At 45.0% G+C, this 11,022-nt stretch overlaps 2 protein-coding genes across 2 annotated transcripts in view; one reads left to right on the forward strand and one right to left on the reverse strand.

Annotated features, from left to right (window-relative positions):
* The window catches only part of LOC123974611 (immunoglobulin superfamily member 21-like), a 55,248-nt gene extending 49,337 nt beyond the window's left edge, over window positions 1-5,911 (forward strand). The window contains exons 6-10 of the mRNA XM_046055432.1: window positions 523-1,039; window positions 2,422-2,522; window positions 3,501-3,693; window positions 3,776-3,814; window positions 4,927-5,911. Coding sequence (XP_045911388.1) covers window positions 523-1,039; window positions 2,422-2,522; window positions 3,501-3,693; window positions 3,776-3,814; window positions 4,927-5,009 — 933 coding nt within the window. The 3' untranslated portion in view covers window positions 5,010-5,911. The remainder of the gene's footprint in view (window positions 1-522; window positions 1,040-2,421; window positions 2,523-3,500; window positions 3,694-3,775; window positions 3,815-4,926) is intronic.
* Window positions 5,912-6,023: 112 nt separating this feature from the next.
* On the reverse strand, window positions 6,024-10,376 carry vps13d (vacuolar protein sorting 13 homolog D). The gene is made up of 4 exons (XM_046055433.1): window positions 10,186-10,376; window positions 8,913-9,044; window positions 8,577-8,817; window positions 6,024-6,913 (listed from the first exon to the last, which is right to left on the reverse strand). The coding sequence occupies exons 1-4, from the start codon at window positions 10,365-10,367 to the stop codon at window positions 6,782-6,784; spliced, it is 687 nt and encodes a 228-aa protein (XP_045911389.1). The 5' UTR covers window positions 10,368-10,376; the 3' UTR covers window positions 6,024-6,781.
* Between the last annotated feature and the right edge of the window lie 646 nt (window positions 10,377-11,022).

Here is an 11,022-nt window from a genome sequence, read left to right on the forward strand (position 1 = left end):
AAGCTATGTTTGATGTACAGAGAGACAGAGTGGCCATCGGGCTGGGTCACTCTCCAAGCTGCTGCAGAGCTTGTAATTGATGCTGAACTCCTTGATTTGATAAACTTTTATGATCAAGAACAGTGTCAAGCAGATTTCTTCTCAACACATCATCGCAGCATTATTGTTCGGACACCACACTCATCAGATGTTTCCTAAAAATAAACATTGTTCACGAGTCCCGCACTTCGAGTCCGAGTCGAGTCTGAAGTCTTTCAAAGACTTGTCTCGAGTCTGAAGTCTCTGTGTGTGCGACTTAAGTCGGACTCGAGTCCGAGTCTCAAACCCTGATCAACCATGTGTTAACAAACTCACCATGGTTGACTTCTTAGCATCTGTGTTCCTGAGACAGTATCCAACTCAGTATGATGGTTTGAGAGAAACCTCCAGGAGGTTCTGTGGAGCCGAAACAGGTCCTGGTTTGGATTTGAAGTGCTTCCACTGTCCCTGTTGAGCTCACCTGCCTTTGTCCCTGCCTCTCAGGTGTACTTCAAGCGGGACGGCGAGCTTATTGATGTGGTGCCAAGTGCCCAGACACCTGCCTCAGAGGAAGACCAAAGCAAGGTCCCAGGTCAAGAAAAGAGCAGGGGCAGGAGCCAGGTGAGGCCCCGGGGTTCCCAGGCTCTCACCAGTCGAGACCTTGACGACACCAAACTCCAGAAGTCCCTGCTGGAACAAGAGGGGAAGCTGGCTCGGCTGGGCCAAGACGGCCCTGAAGGGCCCGAACAGGGCCAAGAGCAAGTGTCCGAGTCGGACTCCGAGCCAACCACCGAGGTGATCCCGGAGACGGTGGTGAGCCGGGAGTTTCCCCGCTGGGTCCAGAGCAGCGACCCGCTCTACTACTTCCAGCATCAGCAGCAGGCGTCAGGTGACGGCACCATGGAGGTGAGAGCCATGCTGACCTGGAGCCTCAACCCCCAGCTGGACAACGAGGCCCTGTTCAGCTGTGAGGTCAACCACCCAGCACTGTCCATGCCCATGCAGGCCGAGGTCACTCTGAGTGAGTCACACTCCCGCTCTCTGAATCCACTCACATCTGGTTTAAGGTCTGGCTTTTAATGAGTACAGAAGAGAACCTCTGCTGTCGACTCTTCTCTACTGATACTGGTCAGTTCATGTTCTGGTCTCAGACAGTACAGGAGACCCTTGAGGCTCTGATACGTAAGGCAAGGATCATGAGACAAGCAGAGAAAGACAAAGACGTCAGTAGCCTTGCTAGCTTGTCTACTACCCTTTACTGTAAGACGAATATCAGTTCAGTTCAGTTCAGCTTGTTAATCAATGTGCTGCCTTCTGTAGTCTTTCACCTGGATTCACTTTGATAAAGCAAAACTAAACAAAGACAGCCTCACTCCAAAATGTGACATCACCTTCATGAACCAGTTCTTTTGCCTAATCATAAGCTATCAGACATGTCATGTGACCCTCACCTCGCACATTGTAGAAGTCCCTGGACTCACTCAAGTGACTCGTTGCAGTTTGACTGATTGAGTTTTTATTAGCATTAATGATTGTTTTGCATATCGATTCAAATACTTCAATCATCTCTAGTTAAATTCTTATTTCATCTTCTGTCATTGTACAAAATAATTACGTTAGTAGATTTTTTACTTAAACACCACTTACATCCTGTAAGTGTGCCTTGCACTCCTGCAGGCCATAAGATATATATATCTCTATCCCTCTATCTATCCCTCTATATATATATATATATATATATATATATACACACACACACACACACACACACACACATGTTGCTTTGGTACATCTACAGTCCACCTCATATATATATATATATGAGGTGGACTGTAGATGTACCAAAGCAACATGTAAGACTTAAAAAACTTCCTGACATATGTTTAGGGATGTATGACTCCAGGAAGGTTACCGGTGTTCCTGTGATTGGAGCAGGAAAGAGGCGGGGTTTAGGGTCAGTCAGTCCCTTTTTCAACACAATTATTCAGATCAATAATAACAATAAAGATGCAGAATATTCTGAAGTCAGACGCACCCCGGAGTCCTGACAAAATTAGGAGCTAATGAGATGTATGAGAGCTGCTGAGATTCAAATTTCAACACGAATTCAGAGCTGCGAAGAATGAACAAGTCACTGAGTTCATTCATTCAAAGAGAAGTCAGAACAAGAACCAGAAAGTGGGTCATCCCGAGCCTTCAGCACAGTTTGTTCCGCCTCACCTCAGCTGGTTTATGTCATAAAAGGAGGCGGACATGGTCCCGGAACAGGTAGGTACATCCTGGACGTGTAGGTAGCCACATTTAGGGAACAGGTACTATTAGGACTTTATTATTCACACATCTGAGAGCTGTGTGTTGTCTCACTGTGCAACAGTCCAACATGGTATTTTACTTTTCTACCAGCTGCTCCCAGAGGACCCAAGCTGTCCATGAGTCCCAGCAAGGCCAAGGTGGGAGACACAGTGCGGATCACAGTCCAGGGCTTCCAGCTGGGACCTTCTGCAGTGAGTTTCCAACACACAGTGGGCCGGTGGGTGGGGGCAGTGCCAAAGACACAGACATTATAAAGAAGGCCTCTTTTCAAAGTGTACCACAAGTTTTTGAATTGAGTTCCTCCCTTCCAGGCAGCAATTGGTTTCAGTTCCTGTCTGCCCTCTTGCAGAGACTTGTCATGTGACACAGGGGAGCTGTTGGAAGCAGGGACAATGTAAAACTCCCCAAACCGGCTCTTTCAAGGAACAGGGTTTGTGAGGTTCTATTACAATACAATGTGTGAGTGCAGTCGTATTTACATAATCAAGCATGAGACATCCGACTGCTCGGGTTCCTCTGCATTGTTCCACTACTACACCTTTCTGTCCGGCACTGAACGCGTCTTAAGGCCCATGCTTCACCTGTCCAGAGTCTTTCCATGAGCCTTTGGAGCTGAGGTGATGTTATTCAGGTGTAAACAGATGTGTTATTTTTGCCTCCTAAAGAGAGCAGGGAGGTGCAGCAGTCTGCAGCAGAGCTCTTGGAGGATGGGGAGGGAGTTTGTCCAAGGACGCGATCACTGTTATGATAATAATGCTGTTCCATAACACGTTTAGATGCAAATCACTCCCTCTGTAACAAATACATCTGTTTCCTGGAATATTCCTGAAATCCCAGTCCAGTCTCTTCCTGTCACTGGTTCCAGGCCTGCTGGACTGTGTGCATGATATCAGTTAACCTGTCACTCAGCGGACGCACATCTTCGAACATCTGAACATACACACATCACGCTGCTGAATGCACTCTTTCCTCGCTGCTCAAGGTTTCTGCCTGTTAAAGAGTTTGTCCTTGCCTGTGTGGCAAAGTGTTGCTAGTGGTGGGAACTGTTGGGTCACTGAAAATAATAATAAATAAATAATGAGAAGTGCAATGGGATAAGACGTGGTTCTTGTTCCAGGCCATGTTCTCTCAGCAGCGAATACGCTGTGTGTATCTGTGTGTGTCCTCAGAGTGAGGTCTTCCCTGAGCCCATTTACACCTGGACCAAGGTGGGCGGGCCTCTGCTGGACGGCAGAGAGGAGCATAACGGGCGGGAACTCATCCTGGAGAGAGTTCCTGCTGAACTCAACGGGTCCATGTTCCGCTGCACGGCCCAGAATCCTCTGGGCTCCACAGACACTCACACCCGCCTCATCGTGTTCGGTCAGTCAGTCCGTCTGTCGTCCGTTTGTCGTTTGTTCAGCGTGCTCACAGTAAAAGTCTTTTATGTTGTGTGATCTTCCAGACAACCCAAGACTGAAGAAAGGAAAGGAACATTTTAACGGTAGGTCTTTCAGGTGCTGTTGCTATGGAACCACAGGAGTCTGGTCCCTTCTTTTGTAACGTTACAGCGCCAACATTTATTTTATTTCTAAATAATAATGTCACATTTCATGACAGCGGTGTCTTTGTCCTCAGCCAATCACAGCGAGCTCAAAAATTGCTACCAGAAATAGTCGGTTAGCACCCGTTAGCTGCTGCTGTAAACAAACACAGAAACTAACGTCTTTTATTTATTTAGCTAGATAAAGCTGCACATGCTAACTACCTAGCTGCTCAGCTAGTTAGGTGGGGTTGTGAGCTTGGTTTATTACTCAACATCAAAATGAAGAGCAGAAGATATACTTGTTTATCGTCTGCATACAAATGACAAGATGCATTATCATCATTATTATTAAGACTATAAGAACAGGACCCAGAATCGACCCTTGAGGCACACTGCAGAGGCCAGTTTTTGACGAGGGTTTAAAACCACCCTCTTAACTCTACTAGCAAAACATTTATTTCAATGGAAACGGTGGTGCTTTGTACTTGCTGTTGTGTTTGCAAGCATGCTGCCCTTTTTAATACGGCTGCATTTACATACTTATTGCACTTAACGTTAACCCCTCACCTGCCGTAGAATAATAACGATGGAGTTAAAACTCAGCCCCAAGATAAACAGTTTCAGTTTTCGTTCAGTGTTTCTCAAAAAATGTTTTAAATCCTATTTTACATACAAGTTTTTCTTCGCTGCCTTTATTGGAGCATCATCGTATTTCTCTGGACATTACTGCCACCATCACATCAGTGGAGTAGCGTGTCACCATCAGCAGAATCGGAACTCTTATATTTGGTTGCTCCCGAAGACGTCAATCTTTAAACTCCTCAGATATAGTTTCATATTTAAAGAGTAAAACCTCAAAAAAACTGCTCGCTGTAGTTTCTATCAGACGGACAGGAGGAAATAGAGCGTCTGTTCTATTTTCAGCTGAGCACAGAAGATTTGTTGATGATTCAAATATAGAATATAGATTTATCCTTAAACGGGAAGTTCTTTTCTGCGGAGTTGAAACTGTTCCTGCCAACACGTTACAGTCGTGGTAATGAATAAACTAACGTCTTGTTTGTGTGCAGCCATTGACTCAGGGGCCACTCAGCTCTGCTTCCCCTTCACCTCCATGTTGCTGCTGCTGAGCTTCACCTGCAAGCTGACGTGATCCTAGGCTCTGCTGCTCCTCCACACACCACCACCCACATCTACCTGAGGCACCTGCTCTTTAATGACCCCCGGGAACATCAAAAACTCCACCCAGCAGCAACACTCTGCTGGAACGTTACAGGTGCGGCAGGACCAGGATCAGGTCCAGATGCTGTAACGAGCCGTCACATTGTGAGCTGCTGAAAGCCTCCTCTGCATCACACTGAGACTGTCTGCAGGGTTCACACTGGATCCCAGGGAATAATGGCAGTCCTGATAGGCCAGTCTGCACAGCCAGCTCTCACGCTGACAGACTTCACTGCAAGAAGCAATGCTACAGACATAAAGGCATCTCTCAGCTGCACATGAACAGATATGATCCCGAATCTGTGGAGGGCAGAAGGAGCTAGATGGAAGGGCCCTTGTAGGGCTGCAGACCCACAAGGTATCTATCGGTCAGGGCCGTTATTCTGTTGGATCTGGTGTCTGAGCTGGTTTGTTTGGGTCTCCTCTTTGCCCCAGTCTACATGGTCTATGAAGTCTCCCCATTACTGACAGTGTTTCACCTGCTGAGTGATGGAGCTCTCTGTTCAGAATCTTACTGGAAATGTTAAAAGTTCCTAATTATCCCCAACTGTTTATTCAGAGTAGAACTCTAAGTACTACATTATGTTACCTTTTATATCTGTTTGAATCAGACTGAGAGTCTTCAGCCATGCAGATGTGAGGCTGTGAGAAGGGTCCAACTGGGGCCTCACGTCTGGGGGGGCCCAGGTCTGCGAGCCAACATGAAGAGAGTACAGTCCCCACACCTGAGGTCAGCTGTCCTTATAAACAAATAAAAATGTATTTTCCAGATTTGAAAATGTTCTCTGCTCAAGGCTGTCTGTAGTGTTGAATTAAAGTTTGTGTCCAGCTGAATATGCTCTCCTGTCAGCTGTGAAAGAAATGCTGTTACATAAAGTGCAGGAGATGTTAGCCTGCCGGAGAGGCTACCTGTTGCTGTTCCTATAAAACCAAGTGAAACACAATGTAATGAACAACCTCAGGATTTATTGTAGTGAAAAGCATCATGACTCAAACAGGTGTACAGCAGTGTGCACCTGGGCTGGGGAAGTCTGGGGAGAAGCGCTCTACACGGTGAGGGGTGTAGTTGTGGAGCTTTATTTGAAGCAGTCCATGTGAATGTTACTTTACAGGATCACAGAGTCCACCGGCTCTCCGTCCCGGACTCCGCCCTCCTCTCAACACACAACTCAAACTCTGACACCAAACCCAAAGCTCAGAATCCACCAGAGTAAAGTCTGGTGAGGAGGACACCTGGCTCATTAAAAAGAAAAGCAGAGACACATCAGACCTGGAGGTGTGACTGTACAAGGCAGAGAGACAGGCAGCTCCAGTGTGCGAGGCGGGGGCCTGCAGAACCCCCCTCTCTCACTTAGTGTCTCTTGTACACAAAACAGAGTTGTAAAGGCAGTTAGTTTCATTTCACATCATAGCTGTTCTTCTCCGTACTTAGAATTCTTACAGTATGCACACACTACTGTATAGGACTGTGTGGCTCTATTTACATCTCTATTCACAAACAGAAAGGACGCCTGCTGCGTTTAAACACTGTTTCCACATGTACAAACTAACACTGCCTTGCATATGTGTCATGTACACGTATGTGCTCTTTCAAAACATCGGGTCATGTGACTAAACCAGGTGTCTGACTCTTCCCTTTTCTGCAGTCTGTCAAACACGTTAAAATACACAAACCAATAAAAGGACTGAAGAACAGGAAGGTGATCAGGACTCCAGCAGTAAGTAGTCCTCGTTCTCAGTGGCAGGCAGCATGAGCTGCTGCTCGTAGTACAGGCTCTTGGCATAGTTGATCTCCTGAGAGATTTTGATGGCGAGACTCTCGCTCTTCACGTGGACCTGCAGAGAGGAAGATGCAAGATAAAAACAGAGTGAAATTAGTGCTGGGGCGTGAGCATCATTAACATGTACAATGTGCTACATGACCCCCACAGTCCTGATCCTGGAAGTCCTGGAGTCCCCTGTTGGACTGTAAAACTTCAGCTTCTTTCATTGACTCTATTAAAGACAACACTCTTCTCCATTTAAGCATGGCTTCTGAGTTCCGGACTTCTGCAGGTGTGTCCTCTATACTGCATAATATATTTAGGAAACTGATTTTTATTTATTTATTTTTTTTTTTTTCCCAGGTCGAAACTGCCAGTTAGTAACACGTGTTCTTACTATCTTAGACGGGATCAGGTCTCTGCATATAAACACTGTAAGATATGGTTAGATGATAGGCTCTCTTTTAAAACACATGTCACAGAATTGGGAAAAGAGATAAAAAAAAATGAAGTTGGGCTTCCTTTAGGGAACCAGACTGTTGTCAGCAAACAGGAAAGAAGTGTTCAGGCTACTATTATGTCAGCCTTAGATTTTGGGGATATTATCTATACGCACGCTTCATTAAAACCACTGGATGTTATTCACCACAGTGCACTCATCAGGTGTAAGCAACATGCATCATCCCCAATTCCCACTAAAGAATAAATATAAACACAAGATCACAGACATGGATTACTCCAGAGACTCCAGCGGAGTCAGCCATGACTGCTTTCAGTTTCTTTGCTCCATATTTATGGAACAAACTGTCGACCAAACTCAGGTTAAACACTCTGGTGTCTCTTACCCAGTTTAGAAATGTTATGAAGACTGAGTGTAGAATTCTTCACAGACTTCAGTGCGCACCTCAACTCCTCAACTTTATCAACCCAAAGATCTCTCTTTAACAACAATATAAACAAGGAGCCTGGTTTGTTTGTGTTGAATATTGTTAATGAGGACTTCTGTATGACCTACATGCAGGGAAAACTTTTGTTTAAACTCCTTCTCCTGGCAAGGAGGTGTGTTTTATTTAAGTGGATTAAGCCTAGGCCTCCTACTACACCAGTGGCATGGGGAGATTTTCAAAGCTGTACCAGTGGAGCGACTGAAGAGCAATGAAAGCTGCTTTGAAGGCTGTGGCAACCCTTTCCTCACTATTTCACACTCAGTGTTTCAGATATTTCACAAAGAGGGCGCCACGCCCTCGTCTGGAATCCTCCTGGTGGCCCTTAGAGAGGAAAAGACTCCAGTCTGTTTTCCCTCTTCACATTGCTTTCATTTGTTTTTATTTTAACCCCCATTCCAGAATATCTTCTATGTACTTATCCATGATATGATGTTGGCGTGATACTGTCCATTGTTTCTTTTTGTTGTCTGTCTGTTTCCTTGAAAAACTCAATAAAATGTTTAATAAAAAAAAGAAAAAGAAATGTTATGGAGAATCATTATGATGTGGTATGCAATTGTTTTAATATTTTTTAAATATTCACTTGTTTGTGAGTCTACTGAACATATTAACATCTGCTTTCTGTTTTAAAATTATACTAAAATAATTTCACTATGTGTTGAGTGTTTGCAGACAGGATCACCGCTGCAGGTCCTATGGAACCTGCTGACAGGCTGTAGAAGTGAATCAGTGAAGTAGAACAGACTAAACATTTGTGTGGAGCTAGAGAGGAGGCAGACGGCGTCTCACCATGGGTTTCTGGTGGGAGGGGCCAGGTATGGCCACACCGCTGCTGGTGCTCTCAGCCTTCTTGGTGAGCTGCACATACACCTTCCCGCGATCCTTTGAGACCAGGCAGTGATAAAGGTCATCGTACTTGACCTCCAGGAAGATGGCCTCGCGGTCCACGTAGTCCCCCGGCTTCAGGAAGTAGACCACTTTGGAGGAGATGAGGACGCAGTAGCTGTCGATGGGCTCCACAGCGATGAAGCTGGAAGGAGAAACAGGACCAGGAGTGAGACACGGGGTGGGAACAGGGAGTCAGACAGGGGAGTCGAACACAGTGCGTGAAGGAGGGAGACTCACAACTCAGAGTGGACGTTGTCCGTGAGGCGGAAGAGCTGCTCCTGACCATCAGACTGAGCGGCAGAGTGTCGAGGCAGCAGACCCTGAGGACCCTTACAGCAGCGAGGCTTCCTGACACGCTGCACGCCGAGCCTGAACCGCAAGACACAAACAGACACACACACACTTCCTGTTTAAGCACCGATCAGGACTTCATAGTACTTTGAAGTATTATTAACACTACAATCTCTAACCAGTATATCAACAAGCAGTAAAAGCTTAAAAACACAACATTATAACTGATATCATTCTTATATCCATGTTGATGTGATGAGTTTGTGTTTTGAGAAATACAAACTTTTTTTTTTAAATAAGTGGCGACTTTTCTAAAAAAAACAAGGTGTCATTTACACTGGGACATGTCCCCACCACTTTTTGAAAGAATTTGTTAAAAAAAAAAAAGAAAAAAAAAAAGAAAAAAGAAAAAAAAACTGAAAAGTGGCTTGCAACGTTTATTTGCACAACAAAAACAGAATAAGAAATGCAATGTAATATATAGAAGAAACAGATCTGCTCCATATATATATATATATTTTTATATTTTGTGTTTCCCTCTATATAAATAAAGACATTCCCACCATAAATGTCTCCAGAATTCAGGACATTAAGTGTTTAATGCTCAAAATCTTCTGGGGGAGGACCCCCAAACCCCCAAATCATATATTTCATCAATGACTATTTAGTCTAAATGGATTTATAATATATTCTTGTGACACAAAGTTGTGCATCATTATGTCTCATGGCCTAAGTGTTTAGTCCAACCCCTAATCTGAGCCCTTAAATTTCCCCACCACTTTTCAACACAAAATGATGCCCTTGGTTTTAATAAACATATGTCATGTTAGTCATGATATGTTCATGGTCAGTGTTTACAATTCATGAAAATGGTGATGGTGATGGCGCATAGATACGATGCTTGCCTTTGGTGTAGGAGACCTGGGTTCGATTCCCACTGTGAGACATCCACCATTGTGTCCCTGAGCAAGACACTTAACCCCTAGTTGCTCCAGAGGCGTGCGACCTCTGACATGTACAGCAATTGTAAGTCGCTTTGGATAAAAGCGTCAGCTAAATGAATAAATGTAAATGTAAAATACAGCGACTCATGTTTTTACAGTTGTGTTTAAGCTGCGATGTGTTTACTTTGTTTGACTAAACTATGGGAATGTAAAGTGTTGATCTCGTCAGACAGAACATGCAGCAGGGTAAAAATATGATGATAGAGTGAACCCACCTGTGGTTACTGAGACTAGCCATGTCCCGGACCGTCTGAGCTGTCTCAGAGGCAAAGTCCAGAGCTCCAGCCACCGGTTTGGTCACAGTGCCGACCAGACCTTTACCCAGGCCTGAGAAGAAGCCGCTGACTCCGCCCTCTGTCTTCACCCCCTCCACTGTGGAGGTGATGATGCTCGTCATGCCCCCAATGATACCTGGGGGATACAAAATGTTTACCCTGATGAGGCTTCACAGCACGATAAACATCGGCTGACAGTCAACAGGCAAATAAATGTACGGCATATGTGCATAAAAATAACTAACGTTCTTAAAATCACAACATAGTCGCTTGGCCCCGTGGGGTCGCTCTTTGCTCCGGTGATCAGGAGATAAGCGCTCCGCGAGTAAACGGCAGGCGCTCTATGGATAGTAACCATGGCAACAGCTTCTGTATGCTACACAGCTGTAGCCTATTTAACTTAAGTTCAAATTATAGGCTACATAGGCTTCATCTAGATTTGTGGGGATGCTCTGCCGTGCGAATTCCCTCCTGTTGATGTCCTATTTAGTTAAACGGTGATAGATTCTGGAAACTCACAAACAGCGAGGATCAGTCTCTCTCCCAATGATCTGTGCTGCGCATCGCGTACAAAAAGTTCAAGACAATTCGGCTTCGGCAGCTGGCGGGCGTGTGCTGAGGCGAGCACTTCACCTCACTGTGACAGGGACACTTATTTTATTTTTCCTTTATTTTACCAGGAAGTGTCATTAAGATCAAAAATCTTTTTTACAAGAGAGACCTGGCCAAGGTAGCAGCCATACATAAACATAACATATTAAAATGCACTTGCTACTG

This window comes from Micropterus dolomieu, linkage group LG08, assembly GCF_021292245.1.
Source record: "Micropterus dolomieu isolate WLL.071019.BEF.003 ecotype Adirondacks linkage group LG08, ASM2129224v1, whole genome shotgun sequence".
NCBI classification, from domain to species: Eukaryota; Metazoa; Chordata; class Actinopteri; order Centrarchiformes; family Centrarchidae; genus Micropterus; species Micropterus dolomieu.

Coding starts and splice junctions, on each gene's coding strand:
- vps13d (XM_046055433.1), bottom strand. CDS start 10,367: ATGACGAGCATCATCACCTCCACAGTGGAGGGGGTGAAGACAGAGGGC. Junction 9,045..10,185: donor GCTAGTCTCAGTAACCACAG/GTGGGTTCACTC, acceptor CTTGCGGTTCAG/GCTCGGCGTGCAGCGTGTCA. Junction 8,818..8,912: donor GACAACGTCCACTCTGAGTT/GTGAGTCTCCCT, acceptor TTCTCCTTCCAG/CTTCATCGCTGTGGAGCCCA.